General features: G+C 48.8%; 3 protein-coding genes across 5 annotated transcripts in view; 2 read left to right on the top strand and 1 right to left on the bottom strand.

Moving 5' to 3' along the window:
• The window catches only part of PYCRL (pyrroline-5-carboxylate reductase-like), a 9,157-nt gene extending 6,336 nt beyond the window's left edge, over positions 1-2,821 (top strand). The window contains exon 7 of the mRNA XM_019547980.1: positions 2,810-2,821. The gene's annotated coding sequence lies outside the window, so the exon portion shown is untranslated. The remainder of the gene's footprint in view (positions 1-2,809) is intronic.
• Positions 1,966-5,413, bottom strand: TIGD5 (tigger transposable element derived 5). Its single transcript, XM_019553712.1, has one exon. It carries the CDS (start codon positions 5,386-5,388, stop codon positions 3,664-3,666), a length of 1,725 nt encoding a protein of 574 aa, XP_019409257.1. The 5' UTR covers positions 5,389-5,413; the 3' UTR covers positions 1,966-3,663.
• A 1,156-nt stretch (positions 5,414-6,569) lies between these two features.
• The window catches only part of EEF1D (eukaryotic translation elongation factor 1 delta), a 30,060-nt gene continuing 12,679 nt past the window's right edge, over positions 6,570-23,950 (top strand). Inside the window, exons 1-3 of one of the 3 annotated variants that reach the window (XM_019553702.1) lie at positions 6,570-6,652; positions 17,860-17,983; positions 19,951-20,022. In XM_019553702.1, the coding sequence (XP_019409247.1) occupies positions 17,864-17,983; positions 19,951-20,022 (192 nt within the window). In that variant the 5' untranslated portion in view covers positions 6,570-6,652; positions 17,860-17,863. Of the gene's footprint in view, positions 6,653-14,214; positions 14,674-17,859; positions 17,984-19,950; positions 20,023-23,950 lie in introns of those variants that run through there. The other 2 variants (XM_019553683.1, XM_019553674.1) reach the window with 2 other exon arrangements.

Raw genomic sequence — 23,950 nt, 5'->3', positions numbered from 1 at the left:
CAGGCTAGGTATCAGGAGGCGCGACTTCACGGTCAGGGCGGCTAGGGTCTGGAACCAACTTCCAAGAGAAGTGGTGCAGGCCCCTACCCTGGGGTCATTAAGACAAGGCTAGATGTACACCTTGCCGGGGTCGTTTGACCCCAGTACTCTTTCCTGCCAGGGCAGGGGGTTGGCCTAGATGATCTGCTCAGGTCCCTTCCGACCCTAGAAACTATGAAACTTTGCCCCGCTAGAAACAAGTGGCCGGTGTCTCCTCTGGCTCATGAAAGCATTGGAAGGGTTGATCAAGCTACCACGACCTCTCAGCTGAGCGTAGACAGCAGGACGTGGCTTCCACGTTGCACAGCCAGCCAGAAGGGCAAGGTGGAGCCGTCCTACCAGCTCCCACGGAAACAAAGTGGAAGTCAGCTCCATTCCTCAAAGCAATCTGTCCTCCGATGCTCAGCAGCCTTGGGCTTTTCCTCACCCTTTCCCAGTTTGTCTACTACCTGCTGGAGGCAGAAGGCAGGACACAGTGGTACCTTAGAGACTAACATAGCTAACCGTCTCCCTCGACACAGAGAGGGGGATACTCTTAAAGCTAGAATTTAGCAAGACTTTAAACAAAAAGGTGCAGATTCTTGATTTAAGGGAACCTGTTTCATCTCAACCATCCTCAAACCAGCTCCCACGTACTTCTTTCGCCATGCTGATGCTGACATTTTAGGAGCACAGTCAGCTACAGCTCATCCTTATTTAACAGCCCACTTCTCCGAGAAGTTTCTGTGTGCAAACAACAGCTCCGGGGTCAGAACTGATAAAACACAACCCAGCTGCACAATGGAAAGCAAGACACCATCCTCCCTTTGAAGATCTGGGACTCCAGGACACCGGCAGCTACAGGACGCGGCTTTGCTTCTAAGTGGATTTTTCCCTGGATTTGCAGGGTGTGACCCAGGGATCCATCCTCACGAGGCTGTTTTTGTCTCTTGCTTTTTACATGAGCAGCACGTAGATTGAAAATAGAAAGGAAACTGGAACATGCGATGAATGTTCTCAACTTGGCTCCCAATGTCATCGTGCTTACAGGAAAGCCAGCTCAGTTTTAACCATTACTTTCACAGCAATCCTAGGCTTCTACAAGATCCTTCCTCTCCCTACATGATGCATGCACTTCCCGAAGAGCTCCAGCTCTTCAACACCGCACATTTTAAGTCTTTTCATATAAGGCCAGAAAGGACCATTCGATCAGTTCATCCGATTTTTGGCATGACACAGGCCAAAGAGATACAACCCATCACTCCTCTATTGAGCTTCAAAGCTTACTGGGGTGCACAGCCTCCCCTAGCATATAACTATGGACTTCTCACACAACAGTCAAGAAGCTGAGGCTTCAAATGCAAAGTTTGTAGAAAAAAATTAAAAGGTACAAAACCAAATAGAAATGCTGTCTTTAAAAAAAAATTCAACAACGATTGTGTGAATTAAAAAAAAAAAAAAACAAACACAATCTACATGAGGCTCGTAACAATGAAACCAGAAAACAGAAGCCAACTCTGAAGGAACGGGCAACTGCTTGGCGTCGTTCCTGTGCTGGTTTTGCACTACAAGAAAACTGAACAGCACGGATTTTTTGTCTTGAAAAAAAATGCTTATTGCTTTAGTCATCTGAAGTGTTAATTAACATTCATGTCATGGAGTATTGGATTTTGAAAGAAATGGTGTTCCCTGGAGCCTAAAACCTGCTCACAGTTTGGTACTAGGTTTTTTTCCCCCCTACTTCTTGTCTTTCTACTGCTTAAAATTAATTAGTAGACTTTTCCTTCCTACCTGGTTCTCTGCACCCACTCCTAATAAAGCTATTCCAAAGAAGCTGGAGTTTCAGTTGCACCGGGGAGGATTTAGAGCTGATTTTCCAAACGGAGGAGAAAGCAGGATGTATAAGGCAACTCTATGCATTTATTTAACATTTCTTGTCTCGATCAATGAGATTTTTAAAAATTTTATTTTGTAAACACATCTCAGTATTCGTTCATGGGCTCAGAAGCAAAAGTTGAACCACAATTCAAGAGACAGTTTGTGTTTTTTTTTTTTTCCTTCTCAGAGCAGCCACAGTGTTTTTTCCTCATAGGCAACTGGCTGACTTCGCCTACTTAAATAGTTTTGGAGGATCACAGAATTTCAAGGATAAAAAGCAGAAGCTTGTATTTGCAGTGCCTTTCAGAGAGGACAGGTCAGACTGAAAATCTATGCATCTCACTAGTCATCTTGCTTATGGGGTGGACCAGAACGACCATTTACAAAAATAAAAATGCCCAAGGTGGAATTAAAAAACCTGTGAAACCCTCCATCTCAGAGATGAAAGCTTCCGTAAGTCAAAATACCCACCTCCTCCCTACTCAGGTAGGGTTATTCAATGCTAATTAAAATTTTATTTTTTTTCTGCTAAATAAATAGCCAGACGATAACTCATTTTGGACCACAAAGCAATCTGAATGAGAAGCTTCTCTACCTTTCCAAGAGAGATTTATGGGTTCTTCCCATCCTTTTCACCCAGGCGGCCTCAGAAGCAAAACCAGAAAGTCACCTTGTTTCGGATGAGTCTACAAAGCGCTCTGCAGCTCATGGGGCAGGGAGTTCTCTCCACCAGACCTAACTGTCCTGCTGTATGAAGGCTTTTAAAAATTAAAACACCTGCTTTGCAAGGTCCTAAGCATCCCTGGCTTCAGAGCCCCCGGAGCCCTGATACACGCAATAGCCTTGGAAGGTAGGTCAGACCCCCCTCCCACACTCAGGGTGGTCTGTAGCTTATTAGTGTATCCCAGCCCAGAGCATACCAGTCTGGATCCAGTGCATGTAAAAGACAAATGGATTGAAACCAGCCCCAAACCCCCATACCACTCTGCACATGAAGGGCATTCCTAACCTGCGCCCTCCATGGCAGGAAGGACACCCTCCCAAAGGCACCCCACAGCAGCAGCTGCAGTCTGCCGATGCCCGAGGTCTAGGTGGCGAGGCTGTGGCTACCCTGATTCCCCTCCGTGCAGCTGTGCGTGGGCCAGTTAGACCTCATCCAGCACTTGCTTCCACCCTGCTTCATGGTTTGCAAAGTCTTTCCTAACGGGTTTGCGGCGATGCGCATTCTCTTCCCTTCACGGTGAGACGCCCCCATCCTCAGAGTCCTGCTGGCAGGAGGGACAGGCAGCTGGAAGCTGCAGGGAGCCTTCTGCCCTGGGATATCCAGGCCCCAGAGACCTCAGGAATGCCGATTAATTCCAAGCGCGGGGAGGGCAGCCTGTTCAGCAATGGCCAGGAAACCTTCCTCCCAGTCACCCATTCCTCATGGGAGCATTGGAGATGGGGGTTGTCCCCCCTGCACCTCCCTTCCCCCATGAGTTGGGGTTATGCATTAGCCCTCCAGTGCCTTGCAGCAGCTATGGGATAGGGGATTGCCCCGCTCAGTAGCAGATAATAACCTCTCCCGGGGATGGTGGGGTGAGCAGCAGCCCTCTAGAGAAGAGCGGCTGCAAGGGAAAGAGGTAAGCACCCCGTATAAGCCCCAAGATATGGGGTTCCCCCCTCGTGATGGTCCCGTTGCAGTGTAGGGCTTGGGGTGAACACCCCCCCCGCCCCGCCTCAAGGTGAAGCAGTCGGTTGCTGACCAGCCACAGCCCCTCGCTCTCCTTAGGAGTCTGGGCTGCCCCCCTGGCGCAGCCGTTGGGCCATGCTGATGAGGGAGCGGAGCTGCACCAGCTTGAGGGGCCCCACCTGCCGGGGGTCCTGGCTCTCCAGCCAGCGTAGGGCAGTTTCCAGGCCCGTGATGGCTTCCCTGGCTGTGGGCAGCAAGGGACCCCCTCCCTCCCCTTCTTGGTTGCTCTCAACTGCGCCCCCACCTCTCGCTGCCACCACCTCCTCCTCCTCCCCCTCACAGCCCCCAGGGCCCTCATCCCCCGCGTCCTCCTCCCCATCGTCCCCCTCCACGCTCAGGGCTGCGTCGTCCAGGTGCAGCCAGTCGGCCACTTCCTCGGGGGCCAGGCGCTTGTAGGCCAGTGCCGCCAAGTGCGTGAGGTCGCTGAAGACCTTGCTGTCCCCACCGTCCGCCCCCAGCGCCTCACCCTGCTCATCCTCCCCAGGCCGCGGCTCGAAGGCGGCACGCAGCCCCAGCAGCCAGCACTTCTCGATGGAGCCCGCAGGGATGAGGTCCCAGGACAGGCCGGCCAAGTACAGCATGTCCTTGAGCAGAAAGGACTGCATGAAGTCCAGGGGGCCGCTCCCCGCCGCCGTGCCCCCGCTGCCGGTCGCACAGGACACGGCCAGCCGCAGCAGCTCCCGCTTGTAGAGCTGCTTGAAGGCCAACACCACGCCCTGCTCCAGTGGGGCCGGGATGCGGCCACTCCCTGCCGGCGCCTTGGAGAGGAAGAGGGCCCGGATGGCACCGTCGGGCGTCTGCAGCTGCGGCGCATCCTCGGCGGTGGTGGCGGGCGGGGGGCAGCCAAGCAGCAGCACGGCCTTCTGCTGCAAGCAGCTGCGTCGCAAGTAGCGCTTGACACCCGGCACGAAGTCCTCGAAGAACCAGGCCCGCAGCAGGGCCGGCCCCAGCCGGGCCTCGGGGCCATAGCGGTAGCAGGCGGGGAACTTGTCCTGGTTGTGGTGGCGCAGGCTGGGCGGGTCCCGCAGCCCACCCACCACCAGCGGCTTCAGCTTGTGGGCGCCCGTGAGGTTGGCGGCCAGCAGCACCGTGACGGACGCCCGCACGGGCGGGCGCCGGGGCGGCGCGGCGCGGCCTGGCAGCAGCTTCCAGTACAGCCCGGTGACGTTGGCGTTGTAGATCTGCTCGTCCCCGTATCCGTCCCCGGGCGGCGGAGGTGGCGGGGGCGGCGCCGGCGGGTCCCCGGCGGGCTCGGGCTCGACCTTGAGCGGCTCGCCGCCATAGATGCGCTGGCTGGAGATGCCGTGGCGCTTCTGCCAGCGCCAGAACCAGCCGTGGCTGGCCTTGAAGGTGCACTCGGGGCCGTAGATCTGGCGGGCGAAGGCCTCGGCCTGCGCCTGGATGAGGGGCCCGGAGAGCGGCACGCCGTGCTGCCGCAGCGCCAGGAACCAGGTGTAGACAGCGCGGTCGATCTCCTCCTCGTTGGCCAGGCGCATCTTCTTGCGCTGCGTGCCCACTTCACCGCCCAGCTGGTCCAGGAACCAGCGCAGCTTGGCCTCGTCCTTCAGCCAGCCGCGCAGCGTGCCGCCGGGCACGCCGAAGTCGCGGCACACCGAGGCCTGGCGCTCGCCCTTCTTCACGCGCTCGATGGCCTGCAGCTTATCCTTGATGGAGTAGGCCCGGCGCAGCGCCCCGCTGCTGGGCCCGCCCCGCTTACACCGCGGGGCCGCCCCCGCCGGGGACGCTGGGCCCGGCTCCATGCGGGGCGGCCGCGTTATAACCGGGGCTTGCGGGGGGAGGGGGGGCGGCTGCCTTTTGTCTCGCGCCGCGCATGCGCGGGGTTTTGCCCTCCCCCCAGAGGTGGAATGTTCTGTTCCAACACCCCCTCTTTTAGTGCGAGTGGGTGCTTCCGGCTGGGCACCGTAGGGGAGATTTGGGGTGTTCCACGCTTGCCGGGAGGGGGGTGGAGGGCGCGGTGGAACGTTTCTTTCCCCTCCCAGTTACTGTGAGTAGGTGTTTCCGGCTGGGCTTCCTAGTGAAGTCTTGGGTTGTTCCATGTTTGCCGGGGAAGGGGTGGAAGCCGCATGCAAAGTGAAGCGCTTCTTTCTCTCCTTCTCCCCTTACTGTGAATGGGTGCTTCCGGATGGGCTTCCTTGTGAAGGCTTGGGTTGTTCCATGTTTGCCGGGGAAGGGGGGGTTATTTCTCTTTCCCCACAACTACTGCGGGTGGGTGCTTCCGGCTGGGCTTGGGTTGTTCCATCTTTGTCAGGGAGGGGGGCGCATTTCTTTCTTAAGTCTCCTAGCTACTGTGAGTGGGTGCTTCCGGCTCAGCACCTTATTGACTGCTTGGATTGTTCCATGTTTGCCAGGGAGGGGGGTGAAGAAAGCATGCGCGGTGGGACGTTTCTTTCTTTGCCCCCTGGTGAATGGGTATTTCCGGCTGGGCATCCGAGTGGGGGCTTAGATTATTCTATACTTGACAAAGAGGGAGGGGTGGAGGGCGCATGCACGGTGCAATATTTATTTCTCTTCGTTCCCCCAGCTACTGTGGGTGGATGTTTCCAGCTAGGCATCCTAGTAGGGGCTTGGGCTGTTCCATGTCTGTCTGGGAGGGGGCGGAGTGCGCATGCGCGGTGGAACGTTTCCGTTTTGTGTTCTCCCACCACTCTCCTAGCTGTTGTTAGTGGGTGCTTTTGGCTCGGCACCCTGTTAACCGCTGGGATTGGTCCATTCCTGCCGGGGGAAGTGGTGTCTGGCTCGTTCCATGATGTTGGTGAAGGGGTGGGGGCGGGTATAGTGGAACGTTCTATTCCCCCGGGAGGAGGAGAGGTGCCACTAGGCACGCGCCGCGCATGCGCACCTCGGGCCGGTCCATTCCCGCAGCTGCTGGGGGGGGCGGGGCGTGCGATGTCCCCGGTGCCTCTCCCCCCCTCCCCCAGCGGTTGGTCGGAGCCGCGGCCCAGAATGCCCCGCGCGGGGGAGCCGCCTCCTTTTGCCCGGCTGGAGGCCGCGTGGACGCAGAGCGTGAGTGTGGGGGGCCGCAACCCTCCTCCCCCACCCCCACGTGTGGGGCTGGGGGGGGGGCTGGCGCCTCCTGCTCCCGTGACCGGGGGGGAGGTCTGGACAGGTGTAGGGCCGACCAGCAGGTGTGGGGGTGTGTGGACGGATGGATGTGGGGGAGGGGCTGGGCAGGCAGACAGGTGTGGGGGGAGAGACGCAGCTGTTCGTTGGGTAATTAACCAGTTAATTGTGGGCTAGTTACTTTGCACCCTGGCTCATCTTCCTTTGCACGTGTGGCTGCTCTAAATCAGCCGCACGATTAACCCGTTTGTTGCGTGTCACGTGTGCAGGGGCCTTGCACATCCAGACATGGGCACAGGTACAGGTGTTAAAAACCCCCACCCTCCCCCCAGTCACTAAACACATGCCAGGCCAGGCCTGGGTACGAGTGGGCTGATGAGTAGCGTGTCCCTTGGTTTCTCTCTCCTCTGCAGTACTTCCTCTGCAAAAAGCTGTTTTCATTTATGATTGTGCTGAGCAGGATTTGTCCCATCCTACACTGACCTGAACGTGGGAGCTGATTTGTGCCATCCAGTTGGATTTGTCACTGCTGTGTTCCTCTAACGCCTGCCTTGGCATTCCTCCTCTTTGTTTTTAACAGGTTTGCTTCTCTCCCTCCATTCGCTCGCTCTCTCTGTCTCCGGTACTAGTCGGTATCCCTTTTTTTTTTGCCTAGGTGACTTATTTCTTGTCCTGTCCCATAGCTAATTCTCTGCAGCACTTGACCAGAGACTGTAACTGAGCCGTTCTTTACCTCTGGCCAAGACTTTTTTTTGGCTGAGTATCTTTAATATGTTGCCTGGACAAAAAATCCCAAGGCTTTAGGCGGTGGTGGCTGTCATTTTGTGGGCTGAGTCCTACTCGTTTGCGTCTTGAGACAGCAGAAGGGATAGACTCTCCTTGCTGTCTTGGAAAGGAAACTACTGCAAATACTTTTTTGGATATCCCATCCATGGCATCATGTCTTGCTAAAGTCATGCTTGCCTATGTGCACAGGATTGTGATGGCGACCAGCTTTAGGGCTGGAAGGGGAGGAGGCACTGGGACAGTACGGAAGGTGCTCACTACCATGTAGTATTGAGGTGTCTTTCAGGACATATCCCATTTGGCCAGCTGTTGTGGAGGACAGGAAGAGCAGAGCAGGCTGCATTTCGTCTGTGTTGGATGGTTGTTTCTAGTGTTAAATAGGTTCAAAGACTTGGGGTTTTTCTGTTCTTTCTTGTTACTAGCAGCTGACACTTATTTCCCTCGCTGGTGCTGGGATGACTGTTCTGTTGGGATGGATGCAATGTGTGATATGACATAAGTGCTATATATAATTCCTCGTTGGCTTTAACTCCGTGAATGGTGCCAAGCAGCACGAACAGATGAGCAGTCCCAGTAGTGACATGAAGGTTGGGGGAGCTGCAGAGTGATATTATAGAGCGCACAGAGTGAGATTCCTCTTGTTGAAGATCTGTTTCTCTGTAGCACCAGACCTACAGTTGTCATGTGAAGTGTCGGGTAGCATCACTTTGATGTGCCTTCTGTTTAGTTGCCAGTGGAGGGAGGACCTGTGAACATCTTTAACTTTGCACTGCAAAAGATTGTGGTCTTTTGAAACCAGCTAATGCAGCCCTCCAGAAATTATAAGGGCTGCGGAAAATAAGCAAGTTGTGGGGGGCAGAGTTGTCAAGACTTGGGCTGTTTCTAAGTGCAGCTTTTCTTAGACCAGAACATGAACTCAATTATTTTGTCATGAACCAATGTACTTTTTTTTGCATGTATTTTGATAACTTCCTGTATAGTAGCCAAAATTAAAGTAGTAATAGGCATGTAGCTTAGGTCCAAACCTTACAAAACATCCATATCAACTTCTTGTATCACCTTAATTTTTTTTTTCTTTATGAGTTTCCCTCTAGCATTTGAAACCCAGCAAAAGAGTTTTTCTCTCATTTTCCAGCCTGGAAGTGGTGATAGTTAAAATCAAAATTAAAACTGACGGGTGGCCAAATTGTTAATTAATAATGGTTCTTTGGGTTTCTAAATGGTTATTAGCATTTCTTATGTTTTGGTTATTCTGACCAGTGTAATTTCACATTATTGGTGTAGCTGTGAAAATCCAGCTTTTAAAACCTTTAAAATTGGGTTTAAGGCTTACTATATCATTGAGATGAGTGGTTGTTGCCTGTTGATCGCAGAGCTATGTTGGGTGGGCTGTCATCTGCTCCCAGAAGACAGCATTTCATCTGTTGCAGATCATACCCATTTGGAAGATTCTTTTTTCCTCGCTAAAACATTTTCTTAAAAATGATTTTTGCGTTTTGTTGATTCAAGGCGTACCCTTGAGATTTTAGTGGGCTTACAGCAAGGGTGATAGCCTTTCAGAGGAGCAATATGATTTTAAAAAAGTTTGGCATGAAAATGGGAATTTCTTTTGTCTGTATAAAAAAACACACAAAACTTCATTGCAGATGCTATTTTGCATAAGGCTTTTAACAAATATCTGCTTGTTTTTAGAGTCTTTTGAGTTAACTCATTGCTGAGTGATCAAGTCAAATCAGTCCTGAGGCTGCTGCAACCATTGGGGTGTCTTAGACGGGTGCTTAGACGATTGGCACCAAGTGATCGAGGTGGTAGTTAATGCCTTTAAAAGCTAATCAGGATGCCACAAACAATTGCTGACTACGAGCTTTCTGGAACCAACTTCCAAGAGAAGTGGTGCTGGCCCCTACCCTGGGGGTCTTTAAGAGGAGGCTGGATGTATACCTTGCTGGGGTTGTTTGACCCCAGTACTCTTTCCTGCCATGGCAGGGGGTCAGACTAGATGGGGCTAGAGGGGACTCGGGTCCCTTCTGACCTACGAAACTATGAAACTATAGATTGGGCAAATTGCTCCTGAGCTTTCCAGGGGTTGACAAAGCATCCCTAGAAACAGAAACTTTCTTGCTCTCCCTAACTTTTTCTTTTTTTCTTATTGTTCTTGCTCTCCCTAACTTTTTCTTTCTTTCTTATTGCTCTCATAGGATCTGAAAAAGTAAGTATGTCCTGTTCTTCCTGTCATTTCTGCTCCTTTTTTCTTCGAGGAAAGTTGTTGCATTGCTTACGTGGGGATGGCATTATTTTAGCAGAAAACAGAAAACGCACCAGGCTTATAGAAGTTTGCTATTTGCCAATGACACTGTTAATTTTAACTTGCGTTATTTTGGGAGGGGACTTGCCAACCACCTGATTTGATAAGAGAACAGGATAGAAATCAAGAAAAAGCCCTGCAATTTTAGTGTCCAAAGTACATTTATTAAGTATGTGGTATACTCAATATATGTAACATACTCCACATTTATTAGGTATGTGATGTACTCCATATACACGCAGCCCAGCAGCTGGTGCTTTGTTGCCTGAAAGTTTATTTGAAGTATTTCAGGAAAACAATCATTAATTGCATTAAAATAGGAAAAAGTTTACTTCAGCTTCTCTGACTTGCAGATGCATTGTTTCTTTCTCATGCGAGTGCCAGCTAAGTGTTATAGCTGTGTGCTAGCTGGCAGTATTTGAAGAGCTGTGATGGGCTGCCTTCTTGCTACCTCAAAGGAAACGCACCTTCCTACCTCTTTGAAGTAGCTTATTAAGGCTCATAGCCCTGCAACCAGAAAGCGATTTTTAGATACAGATCGTGCATTTACTTCCTTTGCATTCATCTAGTACAGTCATGCATGACTTTTTGAATGCAAAAAAGCGCGAAAGATTCAGAAAAAAAATATTTTTTGCAATTTCTCAGCTGGCCTAATAAAAGGGACCATTTCTGAACCAAGAGTTCTAGATTTTTGCATTTCTTTTTGAATGCAAGGTATTCTGGATGTTTCAGCCTCTCTTGTTCTTGATATGACTTTAAAGACCCCTAAATCAGTGCATAACAAGTTTGGATTAATATAGGATATTGTGCTGAAATGCAATATTCAGGGCTCCCAATATGGCTCCCTGGCAGTAAATGCAGCTATAGTCGTAACTTTTCTAACTCCTAGTCCCCTGCTTCTTGAATTGTGCACTTTCTGTGCATTGTCTCCCTAAAAATGGTCATGAAAGAGAGAGAATCCTTTACAAAATTGTGTCTTATTTTGTGCGCCTTTTGCTTTCTGTACGCTTAAACAGGTCATGAAAGAGAGGTAATGAGCATATTAAAGCAAACGCCCCTTACCAAATTGTGCCTTATTTTGAAAAACATTTGCTTTAAGCAGTTGCTAGCTGTGAAAAGTCCTTTTGTTGCTGCATCAATCCCAGTTGTGTCCAGTGGCACCATCCTCTTCCCTTTCCCCACCTGCTGTCCAGTAACAAAATACAGGATATTCCTTCCTTTAGCAGATCCCAACCCCTGTTCTAGTGACACGGGAAGGAAGCATCTGAGCATCAGTCACGTAATGTCCCCTACCACCCTCTCCCTCCACCTTTGCTTTTCTAGGTCATTACTATAGGATTTTTCTTGGAAAATAGAAATTTTAAGAGCATAAAATTCAAATCAGAAATCCAAGACTGCAGGAGGTAGCTGTGGTTTCCTTAATGAGACTTTTTATTAGAGTGAGAGAGCGCAGCATAGTTGTTCCTACCTCTTGTCTTTATAAAGATGAACAGCCTCTTGATCACTGCAGACCCTTTGCACATGGCCTACATTTATGACCTATAACATGATGTCATAGGCTATTTTTTGGTCATAATGCCAAGGAAGCCATGACAGCTTCCACAGCTGAAGGTTTAAATGAATCATCATACTATACGACCAACTTGACGCGTGTCTGCTTCAGATGGGATGCTGAGACTTTGAAAGCAGCAAGTAGGAGTCATCCTCTGTAATCTTCAAACCGTTGGCTCAGTCAAACTATCTGTAGTAAGAAATGTTCCTATTAATACCTGTATGGCAGAATATACAGTGAAAATATATTTTTAAAAATCTGACTTTGAAGATTTTTCATTTTGATTTTTTTAAATAAGGAACAAAAGGAATTTTGCATTGTTTCAGCCAGGCAAGTTCTACTTGCTGTCTTTAGCAACTGATGAAAAGAATAAGTTTGAGTCTTTTAAGTAGAAGACTATTGTTTTTCCTTAGAAATGGTGGTGGTATTTTAAAAATAACTTATTTAGGTTATAAATATTTAAAACACCTTGCATTATAAACTGTCACCATTAAGTAACAGCTTCTGTGTACGTTCAAGAAGGCAAAGGGACTTAAATTTGAAGGTAGTTTTAAACCTCTTGACTTGCCTGCCAACTCCTGAGATCAGGATTCTGAATCTTACCAGCTGCTGGTACCATCATATGCACTTAATTGAATCTGGGGAAAAGGCCCAGCTTTATATGTTTCTGAATTGATCCCTGAGGTAGCAGCCATCTCTGCTACTGGGCTTGGCCAGGAAGCAGAAGGGGAACAGATGTTCAGCTGCACGGCTTAAAAATGCATTGTATGCATTTCTCATGCTTGCTGTTACCCATTTGATCATAGTCTTCCTGGTACTGAACCTCTAGTTAGATTTCTGAGCACCGTTGTCATTCCGGTGCTGAGGACACTCTTCCCATATTATGTTGGATAATTTAAGTATCCTGAAAGCTAAATTTGACTTAATTCAGCATGTCTTGTGCTCTAAATATCCAAAACAAGACAGTGTATGCAGAACAAATGCCATATTCTACTTTCTTTGTATAGGATGTTTTCCCTAAAATATATGTTAACCAAAAAAAACCCTTAAATTGTTAACATTGGTCCCTTTTTATTCAGAAGCAGTTGGTTTTAAACTGAAATCCGGTAATTGTCAGAGTTGGGTTCAAAATATTTAGGCTTCCCACGTGCATCCCAAAAGCCAGTGAATTGTTGTCCTAATAAATAACTTTAGTTCAGTCTATCAGTGGCCTCACACGCTATGAGGGAAAGGGGATCTTTCAGTTAAATCTCTCACAGAGAGATGTTTTTAATATAAAAGGTCCCATAAACTCGCTTCATCTCTGATAACCTTGTACAGATTTGGAAATAATCTCTGTATGCTCTAAAAATTCTGTTGTCACAGCAGCAGATCACAATACATGGTATATCCTACATGAAGCAGTGGCTTTAAGGTCTTTTAAGCCTTCCAGAAATACCCATTTAAGAGCATCTAGTCTGTATGTTGGCACATAACAGATGGTGATTTGGGAAAAAAAAAATCTTTCCTAGACAGGAGGGTACTTGTGCCCGAAAGCTTGCAAACATCTAGTTGATTTAATAAAAGATATCACCTCTGCCAGCAGTTCATTAGCCTCTAGACCAATACAGCTGTAACCTGGATGCCTTTCTTAGACAGTAAAACTATGAAAATAAAACTATTGTTTAGTCATAATCTAACAATTGTGCTTTAAATTATGAACCACATAGGGCTCGTGGCTTTTACATCTTGAGGGCTTACTACAGCTATAAGTAATGGCAGGTATAAACCTGGAAGGAGATGATTAAAAAGGTAGGCGAGGGAGGAGTGAAAATCCAGTCCGTTTTTGCATTTGGATTAAACACACGCAAACACAGAGCTCAGTTCCTTCATACAAAAATGTTTAAACAAAAGGAAATTAAATATTATGGGGACCGTTTCTCAGTATATGAATCCTGATCTTGGGGTGGCTTATTTAGATCACCATCAGGCTTCAAATCTAGTGCATGTCGTTGGCTTTAGTTACATTGCGACTACATGATTGTGCTTGTCTTTTAATGCTGCCGCTCTTCGGAAGATGAGGACGAGGAACCTCCCCTACCCAGCCGAAAAGGTCTGGGTGGACAAGCACAAGTATGACGAAGCAGAGCGGCTGCACTATGAACGAGAAGCAACGCTGGCAGCCTCAGCCCCAGAAAGATGCCTGGAAGTGGAGGTGGAGGTGGAGGCAGTGAACGGGGTGTGCCATGAAGATTCGGCAGAGAGCGACTTGAAAGGAGACCTGAAAAGAGCCAGAAATGGGAAGAAACAAAAGAAAAGGAAGCGCTCGCCAAAAGCAAAGGGCTCCATCTCCAAGGTAGACTTTGTGCTGACGGGTTTATTAGCCGATCGCGTGTGGTTCGAGAAGCCTTTCTTTGATCATGCTGAAAACGCGTACAGAAAGAAACTCGCGGATGACTTCAGCCGGGCGGCTTCAGGGATGGAGCTGGCTGTTGAGCCGTCCACGCTGGCGCCCTGGGCAGAGGCTGTCCAGGAAGTTGCTACGGCCAGGAGAAACCTGGCCACCTTGCATTGCGCCCACGGCAGCCTGACTGCTTGTCATCACATCATTCAGAATATCTGGATCAACAAGTTTGACTTTGATGATGCCGAGAAAGCGTTTGTTGAAAGGTCTCAGTCTTTTGTTCCTCCACACTTCCTAGACCTCCAATCGAACAGTGGCACTAGTAACATGGGGCAAAAAACGCCAGATGAAGGCTATGTTACAGCCCTGCCTACCCCTGCCACGCCGGGCCTGCCTGCAGATGTGGCTCCATCAGCTGCCTCTTTCGTTGGCTGCTTACCCAGTCCTGGACACCAGTCTGTAAACGGGAAGCCGCTGATGTCGAGCCTGCAGGCTTTGATGTCAGAGGTGTGGCTGGAGAAACCGCTTTACGACGACGCCGAGAAATGCTTCTATGAGAACATGTTTGATGGGCATCCTCCTGGAAAAGTGAGGCCACAAGAACGGGGCCGCCCGGAGGCTTTGAAGCGGAGCCGGAAGGATAAGAAAAGCCACAGCATTGGGAAACGAGCAGGGGTCAAACGCATGGAGATTGCCGCCAATTCTTCCCTTCCTAGAGATGCCAAACAACCTTCCCCAACCCGGTTCCTGCTGCATGAGGACAACGAGTCTTTGTGGCTTAATAAACCCGCCTACGACAGCGCTGAGGCACGATACTACGCGTCCGAGGCCTCGAGAATGGCGAGCAAAGAGGAGGAAGTGTGGGTCCATGATTGCACGCTACCCAAACCGTCTCAACCTGCACCCAGTGCCTTGAGCATGCCCGCAACAGAAATTAAGTAGGAAAAGCTTATTTTGGGGTAACATTTCCAACTCAGAACTGCTGGGCCCAGGATGGAAAGCATGTGCAGATAGAGAAAGCAGGCATCCTCTGTATCTGTAGGGCCAGACACATCTGCAGCACTATAGAAAGGAGATTGGGGGGCGGGGTCAAAAGTCCCCCTTAACCTAGACAGGCTGTGCTTTTTGGGCAGGGGGACTGAGGAGATGATTCCTTTGTGAAGTGATTCAGCTTCGTGATCAGTGCCTGTGGGAGCTAGGTAGGTGCTAGCCTTTGATAGATGGGCTCCGAGATGTTAGCCACCTTGGTTGAGGTTTCGGAGAGCTGGAAGTCAAGGGGGTATATGATAAAATCATCTTTTTTTTTTAGTAAAATTCATAGATTTCATAGACATTAGGGCTGGAAGGGACCTTGGAAGATCATTAAGTCCAGCCCCCCTGCCCCAGGGGCAGGAAGTCAGCTAGGGACAAATTATTGGGTTAGGAGTGCTTGGCCCTGGGTCCCGTGCACTGGCCCCCATCCACTTGCCCAATTCCGCCTTGCTCTGCAAGCTGAACAGTGGAGATGGAGCCCTTTATCTTTCTTGGGTTGCTAAACTGAGTTTTAGGCAGCTTGCTATATAGCTGTTCTTGGGGATAGTGGGGGAAGGCCCACCTTTGCCTTTGCTTGACTCCTAAAAATATCACAGCCCCCTTCACAAGAGGAGGACCTGGCCTTGGGTGTCTTAGACATTTCTTGCTGACCTCCATCCAAGAGATGGTTACGTTTCAATGGCTCTACATGTGTTTGGTCTGTCAAGGAGCATCGAATCTTAGACTCGATGCTTTATGCTGGAGGTAGCAGGCAATCCCTCTGCATGGCTGTGGGGGAAGCTGGCTTTGCCCAGCGGTTGAGTCATTTTTTCTGAAAGATGGTATACTGTTCAACATGGAGATCAAAAGGAGTCTGCTGTGCAAATAAATACAGGGTCAGGGAAGGGAAAGGCATGTAAAAATGAAGGCAATTAGTCCTGGACAGGGTCTAATTATAATACAGGTTTCCCTCGCCAGCCCTGGTTTTAAGTATCCACGCTTAATATTCCAGATACCGTTTTGGCTACCGCAGTATACAACTTCGAGTCGCCATGGTTTTCCATGGCTGCGCATCAGCTCGCCACCTGCCATTTTTCCCATAAGCCTTTTGTCTTGCCAACTATGGTTTTGCTTTTAGGAACCCAACCCCAGTGGTTGGCGAGAGAAATCTGGAGCTGACTTCTATTTAAAAGCTGGAAATATTTAAAAGTCCTTTGTTTTAGACGAGTGCAGAACATAATTTCAGCTCCCCACCCCATTCTCTACTTAATTTTACATAATTGAGAGTTTCTTGTTTAACCTGAAACTCTTCGTAATTTCCTGGGCCATCTTGCTCTCTGACTTGGAGCTGTTCAGCACACTCATCCAGGGGCCAGTACATAGACTTTGCTTTGTAGCTCTCAGGTAGGAGTCAGCTTAGCGGTGGTAAAGTATTCAGAGCATAGATCTCTTGGAAGGGAAATCTGATCCTGAGGAGTCTTGCTGTTTGAATAGTTTCCTTTGGGGTGGATGAAACAAAAAAAGGTGCATCTCTTCCCCATGAAATAAAGTCTTTGTGTCGGTACAAAAGGTGCAATGGCCAATGCAGTGTCCTGTGCAAAGCTAGGATTGTGTGCGGTTCCTGAAGGTATGTGAATCTGGACAGTATTTCAGAGGAGCCTTGCAGAGGCAATGCGAGTGTTGGAAAGGGCTGATAGAATATGGTAGCGGTCTCTTTAGATTGCCTCCGCTTTTTCCGAGCAGGCGGGTGTTGGGAGACGTTTGTACAGCTGTATGGCGCAAAGCACAAGTCAGTCGCCTGGAGCTTTTGAGCAGAGGATTGTACAGCCTGCCAAAAAACCCAACGGCATTAGAGTAGAATTGATGCCCCTTGCATTGGCTGCAGTTCCTTAGTTGCCTTCCTGTTGATGCAGCCAGATGCTGTCTGTCATTTCACTGAGATGAGACACTCCTGTGAATCCTTTTTTCTTCCTCCCTTCAACTGATCTGCCCTCTCTCTTGAGATTAACTGCCCTCTTGCAGTCTACCTGCAGTGGGCCCAGTATCCTCCACTGGCATATAAAACAGCCTTTGAAAGTGGTTTAATTGTGTCATTGCAAATGAATCCTTTCGCCCCCAAATTCATTGTTTCCATGTGCAAAATAGTGGATTAGCCTCTTTTCAAAGCCATGTTAAAGGCATCTGTGCTACCCCTGTGGGAACCAGTTGAGTTGGGAGTGTGGGTGGCTTGAAAAGTGCTATGGGGAAGCTTTCCCTAGCAGCATAAGCTTAATTTCTAAATGGCCACAGGGTCATTGCATAGATAGTTGACTGTGTTGTCTTTCTGATTTGGAAGGAGGCTTTCAGCTAGCATCCCCTTTGTTAGGGTTGTGCGGGGTCCTGTTGTGGGGTTACTGGACAGGATGGGGCCGTGTGGCTCTGTATCGTGCTCAGCAAGGTCCTGCCCAGAACTGGGCTTGCATTGCCCACGGGAGGGTGTCAGCACGGTTGGAGCCAGCATGGTTCTGGTTCACAAGCAGGCGGGGCTGAAATGGGTTGATGGGAGTATGCTGAAGAGTTGGGTGGTAGACTTGCTCTCCATGATGCATTTGGACTAAACACAGTGGTAATGTGGCTTGAATGCCATAGAGGAGGGATGCAGTATTGTTATCTGTCCTTGGTATTGTCTGCAGCACAAGTTGTGTTTAGTCTCCTGCCTTCACTTCATGCCCAAGTCTTGACAGGTGTCTTAGGCCAGTGGTCTCTGAGCATGGGCCGAGGGAGCTATGACAAATAACACAGTTTAAATATTTGTGTTGCTTGACTTGTGTCTAGTGTGACCCTGGTGAGGCTGCTGTTTTTATGGGAGGAAAAGGCAGACTAACATGTCCAGTCTCCACTTCATGCTGTTACTAAATGCAGGTCAGATCAAGCAGATGGGAAGGTGATTAGATTGTCCTGCTTTCCTAATAGGATCCCATTCGCTTAAAGCTTTTCACCAGAGGGGAAGTGGCTATGCAGAAATGTATTGCCCTGTAGAGAGCGGGGAACTAGGGTCATTCTCGACTAACTTGATGCTAACCACTGCCTTCCTATATTCCCACATCTTCATTTTGTCCTATCTCTCTCCTCAGAGAAATGGCAGCCAACTTCCTCATGCATGAGAAGATCTGGTTTGATAAGTACAAGTATGATGATGCTGAGCGGAGATACTATGAGCAGATTAACGGACCAGTTGCCAGCTCTTCATGCCAGCAGGTAAGACAGGGAGGGAGTAATTTTTGCAGGGTGGTGGAGTTCAAGGTATTCTAGCACAGATTAGCCTGTAAAGAATGACCCTTCGTAGCTGTGTGTGTGTGTAAAGGCCAGGCAGCAATGATTTTGGAAGGGATTTTCCTTTTGGACTCTCCCAGGTGGCCTCCATGTTCCCTCTCGTTCTGTGGACAGCAAAGAATTGCTAGAGGGACCCCCCTGCCTTAACAGAACATGCAGTTTATGAATCCCTGGGCTCAAAACTCGGTGACCTGTGGTACATCTGAAGGAAGCGTGCCCTTATCTAGTGAGTGAATATAGGGAGCAGAAGTGGGGAGTTAACGGCTTACAACCCATTGTCTCTTCCACTCCTCGGTTGTGTTATAGGCACCAAGTGGGAGCCGTATGTTCATAATAGACAATTTACATTTCAGCTTGAAAATCAGAGATCAGGCATGTGGAGCCGTGGGATGCTAGGCCAGGAATTGGCATACGTGAGCGAAACTTGTAATTCTCGTAATGACACTTACCTGGTTGCCTGATCTGTCAAGGCTCAGGAATAACCAGCCTTCTGTGTGCAAGGCAGGGCTGGAAATCAGGTGGCCCCAGGCAGCACAGGGATGGTAGAGCACCAGGGACACCAAACTACATTCCGTTTCCAGCAGGCCCCAGGGTGAGACAGTCCTCTGGCAAACAGCAGTGATGAGCACGGGGGCAGGAGGGTGGGAATCAAACACTAGTCCCAGCATGAAGTAGCCCGCGGAGCTCTCGCTTCCCTTCCTGTGCAATCTGCTCTCTCAATTAGATCAGTGTGTAGGTGGCAGCAAGGCAGTGACCCCTTCTTAAAACACAAAGGACTGTTAACTGCATATGGATTTAATTATGTGGAAAGCTGCTTGAAGTGTTAAATGGCTGTTTTGCAACTAGTGGGGTAGGGCGTATAAACAAAACTTATTGCTTTAATAGTAGCTTCCAGGCATGTTCTGCTGCCTTTCTGCTGGCTTCACTGGCATAGTGGTAGCACCTGCTCTCTGCAGCATTTGTTTAGAGTTCATGTTCCTACAATAGATGTGCAAAGCCCTGAGGACAAACCTCTGTCAGCTGTGGCAGGGATGGAAAGGTCAGATTATTACATGGCTCACGGGGGAACTTTTAGGGGAGGTGAGATTCTGCCTGCAAGAAGTGACATGAAATCCAGCTGTCTGGCAGACAACCTGAGTGCTTTACAGCACTCTTCCCCAGAAGGAAAAGTATCTGCAAACTTTGTAACGTTTGTCTTGAGTCTGGAAGTGTGCAGATCTCTTCCTCGCCTGCGCTGACCCAAGATTATCTGTGTCCTGCATGAAATGACTTTGGGGGTCTTTGTTCACTTCCAGTGGGAAAAGGTCCACAATGTTAAACCCACTGCTTATAATAATCGGTGCCCTTGTTGGTGGCCTCACAGAGTCCAGTAGGTTGGATGCAGCTGAATTTCCAGCGTGGGAGCGGACTCAGCATTAAGCTGGGGAAAGTCTGTTCTGTCGCTGCCTGGCCAGAACTAGAAGACTTCTGTCACTAGGGCTGTCAGTCTGACGCCTTGTGCTTGCGTGGCATTCACAGATAAATTTAAGCGAAATGGGTTGCCTGAGCAGAGCTCTAAGGGTGTGCTACTGTAATCCCAGCCTCCTTTCCAAATGGCAGCTGAGCCAACCTGTCAGTCATGTTAGGGAGAAGCAAATAGCTGGTGGGTGCCCAAACTTTGGGCAGGAGCCATAGTCTGACAGGACCCAAAAATAGGCTGCAGCCATTGCAGTCCATAGTTGGCAAGACCATAGTCTTGGTTCTCAGCTGATGCTTCTTGCAGGTGGCTTTTCAAACTCGGTTGATGGTTGCACAGAATTCAGCCTTTCCCCCCCTTTCTGTAACTGCCCTCAGCAATTTATCATGTCTCGTATTTTTTAAAAGAATCTTGGTTCTTTCTGCACTGTTTGCAGGAGAACGGAGCCAGCACGATCCTACGTGACATTGCCAGAGCCAGGGAGAATATCCAGAAGTCACTGGCCGGAGTGAGTACCCAAGCTCTCTCACCAGCTGGCTACCTGCAATCATTTTTAGTTGTGGTGCATCTCAGAGCTCCATAGATTGTGTGGCTTCTTGTTTTGAGTGAAAGGAGACAGACGAGGTGTGCAGTGCTGTGTACCACCAGTCCAGCTCCATCTTACCAAGAACACTTCTTTATTAACCAGAAAAGCATGCTGCTTTTGCTCACCATACCGCAATGCCTTGACAGTCAAAAGCTAAGGGGATCAGGGTGAAATTTCAGCGATTTCTTCAACAGCTTTGCATTTCTTTACTTCCCTTGGGGCGGAACAATTTTCCTACCAGCCTAAACTAACAAATAATGGCCTAGTGTTGGAACAGTCCTGCAGGACAAGCCCAGAGATAATAGCACTCTGTCAGCTGGGGCATGATGGTATCCTGGGGTACACTGAGCTGCCACCTCCTCTTTCCTGTTTGCTTTCAGTTTAGGGTATGTGCAAAGAAAATTGGCATCTTTCTTTTGCTGCTTCTGGGGACCTTGGCATGGCTATTAGCTTTGACTCTGAACTTGCATTAAAATGGCTTTGGTAATCTTGCCTTCTCCTGGAGACATTTTGCTGCATATGTAAAATCAATGTGTCGCAAGGCTGCTGTCTAGTTTTAAGCACCGTGATTATTCAGAAGGAAACTTTTAGATCCTGGACCTGGCTTGTCAGGGAAAGGAAGAGTAGTCTGGAGAGGATAGGAAATGAAGCTCTCCCCAGAGCAGCATGTGTGCCTGTTTCATATGGAAAGCAGGGCTGAAAGTGTCAGCTACACACGGGGTGTGTCTACATGTTCATTAATGTGCTTTTGCTAATGCACATTAAATTTAGTACATCCATTGTGAGGTACTAGAAAAAGTGTCTGGCTTGCTAGGCCAATATGCTTTCTGAGTATAGTAATTCCTCTGGTGGAAGGAAACTGGCTACTTATATAGAACATAAAATTTATGTCTCTTAGCAGATTAGTTTACAGCCCATGTATCTTGAGCAAGTGGGGTGGGTGTAATTGCTTTTCTCTTGGCCCCCACCTCATGTCTTTTGTTTTGTAATTTCCCTTTCAGCCACAGGCTTCAGTGAGCCAGGATTTGAGACCCACCCGTGCACCCTCTCTGAGCCGCCCTGCACTCAACTGGCATGTGTAAAGCCAGCAGGCACAATATGAAGTGAAAATGTGGTGGTGTGTTGGCTTTCTAAGTTGGTCCTGGAAGCAAGTTGTGGGTGTGGGAATTAGGAAAAAGAGGAACAAAGAGGATGCTAACATTGGTTTGAAGTCCTAATGAAGGATGGGGGTACCCAGGGAAAAATGTAGTGCCATTGACTGAAGTGCTGATGCTGGGCTCTTCTTTGGTAATGCATGTTGGACACTCCAGTCACTAGCAGGGCTGGGGTGGGAGGGGGTTTTGACTCAGATAAATAGTAAATGTTTAATGTGCTCAGGTTTTCCATATAAATGTTGAGACCCAAGTCAAACATCCATGTTAGATTGAAAGGTCCTGGGCTGTGAAGAATTCACTCCGCAGCCTGGACAAGATTGGAGAGCCTTTCAGGTAGGAATAAGGAGTTGAATTGAGGCTGTTTTTGTGATGGAGATAAAACTCCCTTTCTCAAGCACCCTGAATTGTTTCTCTCTTGCCTCCGTACCCCTTGCTGGTCATAGGGCTGGACACGCACCCTTGAGTCTAACCTTCCCTGATAAGTGGAACTTGCAGCTCTGCTCAAAGGGCAGTTGAATATCCTGATATTCAGGATGTTGATTCTTCTGATTCTGGTTGGTCCTGTGTTTGATATTTTGTGTGGAAATCTCAGTGTTTGGGACTTTAGAGCTACTCTGGTTAGGAAGACCTTGGGCAGTGGGAATCTAAAGCCCGGGCTTAGAACCTGAGAGTCCTGCAGGGAAGACAGCGAGGGGTGCAAAATAAACTTGGAAAAAGAGTTTGCACTAGAGCACTCACCAGGCATGTCTACACATGCACATTTACTGTGCAGTAACTGAAGTTACCGTGCAGTATGGGCACGTGTCTACACGTGCATGCCTGTACTGCACAGTAAATATGGAGACTCATGCCAGCTTGAGTATAAACTTGATACCTGCATGATGCAGGTATCAGATTTACGCCCGATTAGTTACTGTGCAGTAACGCACATGTAAATACCTTATTGTGCAGTAACACTGTGTGTTGTGGACTAACTTGGGGCTAGCTTTAGTCCTAAGTCAGTCCTTACACAGCATTAACGCATTTTAACGTCTGCACATGTAGATGCCGACCTATTCCCACTTACTGCGCAGTAAATTTAAGCTGGCATAAATGCACATGGTGACATGGCCACTGACAAGAGGAGACTCTGTGTAATCTCACCACACAGCTGCTCCAGAGGCTCCATATAACACAGCAAACCTCCCAGGTGTGTAACTCTATATCCAACCAGCTTTGTGGTGGTGATGACCTCTTCCTCCTGCTTATTTGGGGTCTGGTATTGATCTTGCCTTGCCTTGGTTTGTAAGAGCTCTAGAGCAGGCAGGGCAGCAGCATTTGTGCTGCAAAGCACTCATGCGTTCATGGTGTATCCTAAGGAGCATCAGTAGCTGCTAGCAACCTTTTTTTTTTGCTGGGGCACAAGCTAAGGAGTATGAATTATGGGCTTTTTGCTCTCAGGTACTTGAGAAAAGAAACTAGTTTGAAATATCAAAATCCCTGCTTTCACTCCTGCTTCTGAAACCTTGTTATTAATGGATGGTTGCTGTAAGGAGCAGCAGTGATGTGTGATACTGCTGTATAGCCTGATCTGTGGATTTACTTTGGGTTTTTGTTCTTGGTATCTGATATATTCTTCCTCCTTCGCCCTTGAAAGCGTGGGACTTATACACGGAATTAGAGTTATCCTTGCTGTAGCTAAGGACAGATAGGAAGAAGGAAGAAATTTCTTTTTCTAGCTCTCTCTCTGGTTGTTTCATGGATCTGCAGTTTGGCATTGCTGCCTATCAACCTTTTGAGGCAAAACTTGCAAAGATTTGTGGCTAATAGAGCAGATCTCCTGAAAGGCGATTTAAAGAAAAAATAAGTTGATGCCAGAAACGTTTGCACATACCTTTCATTCTGCTTTGCATGGTCATCTCTGCCACATAACCATCCATTTCAGCCTCTTGGTGTGATACTAATATGTTTTCCTCTTGCATCCTTTTAATGTGTGTGTGGAATGGCATATGACAGCTAGAGTGCATGAAGTCCTGAACAGTGCAAGAGATTTGACAGAGGGCTGCAGTACCTTGTGTAAGGTTGGGTATGTCCTGACTGAGCTTGGAACAGCGTTCTGCACTAGTCCCTTCTCTGTAGGGCAGGCTCTGGACTGGCACACTGAGGCCCTCTGCTCTATTCCCTGCTCTGCCTCGGGCCTCCTTTATGACACTGGACAAATCAGAAATACAAGTGAGGTAGGCAGGGAATCGACCTGGAATTGGATACGGCTGGGTTAAGCTGCCCTCCTTTGAGTGAATGCCTGGCCTAGTTCTTACACTTCTCCACTGCACGGCTTACACAAACCTGGACTGTTCCCAGAGCCTGAAGGCTCCTCAATATTTGGGGAGCAAGCACCGGGTCCTGGACTCGTGCCGTCCAGCTGGGTCAGACATACCGTGGGGAGAAACTCGGGTCAAAACTGCTGCAGTGGATTTTAAGCTGCAGCATTTCCATTCTCCACTAGCTGGTGCTGCTTGCTCTTTTTTCTGAGACACTTGGAGAACTCTCAGCCCTTTCCCATAGTTGCACCCTTTTGCTCAGTGACTCATGAATTATAGTTTCATAGTTTCTAGGGTCGGAAGGGACCTGAGTAGATCATCTAGTCCGACCCCCTGCCATGGCAGGAAAGAGTACTGGGGTCGCTCGGGGGAACAGTGACTCCCCCAATGCCTGTT

Source organism: Crocodylus porosus, unplaced genomic scaffold (assembly GCF_001723895.1).
Source record: "Crocodylus porosus isolate Cpor-Errol unplaced genomic scaffold, CroPor_comp1, whole genome shotgun sequence".
NCBI lineage: Eukaryota > Metazoa > Chordata > Crocodylia > Crocodylidae > Crocodylus > Crocodylus porosus.
Note: the sequence above shows the minus strand (reverse complement) of the source record. Positions and strands in the feature narration are given on the sequence as shown.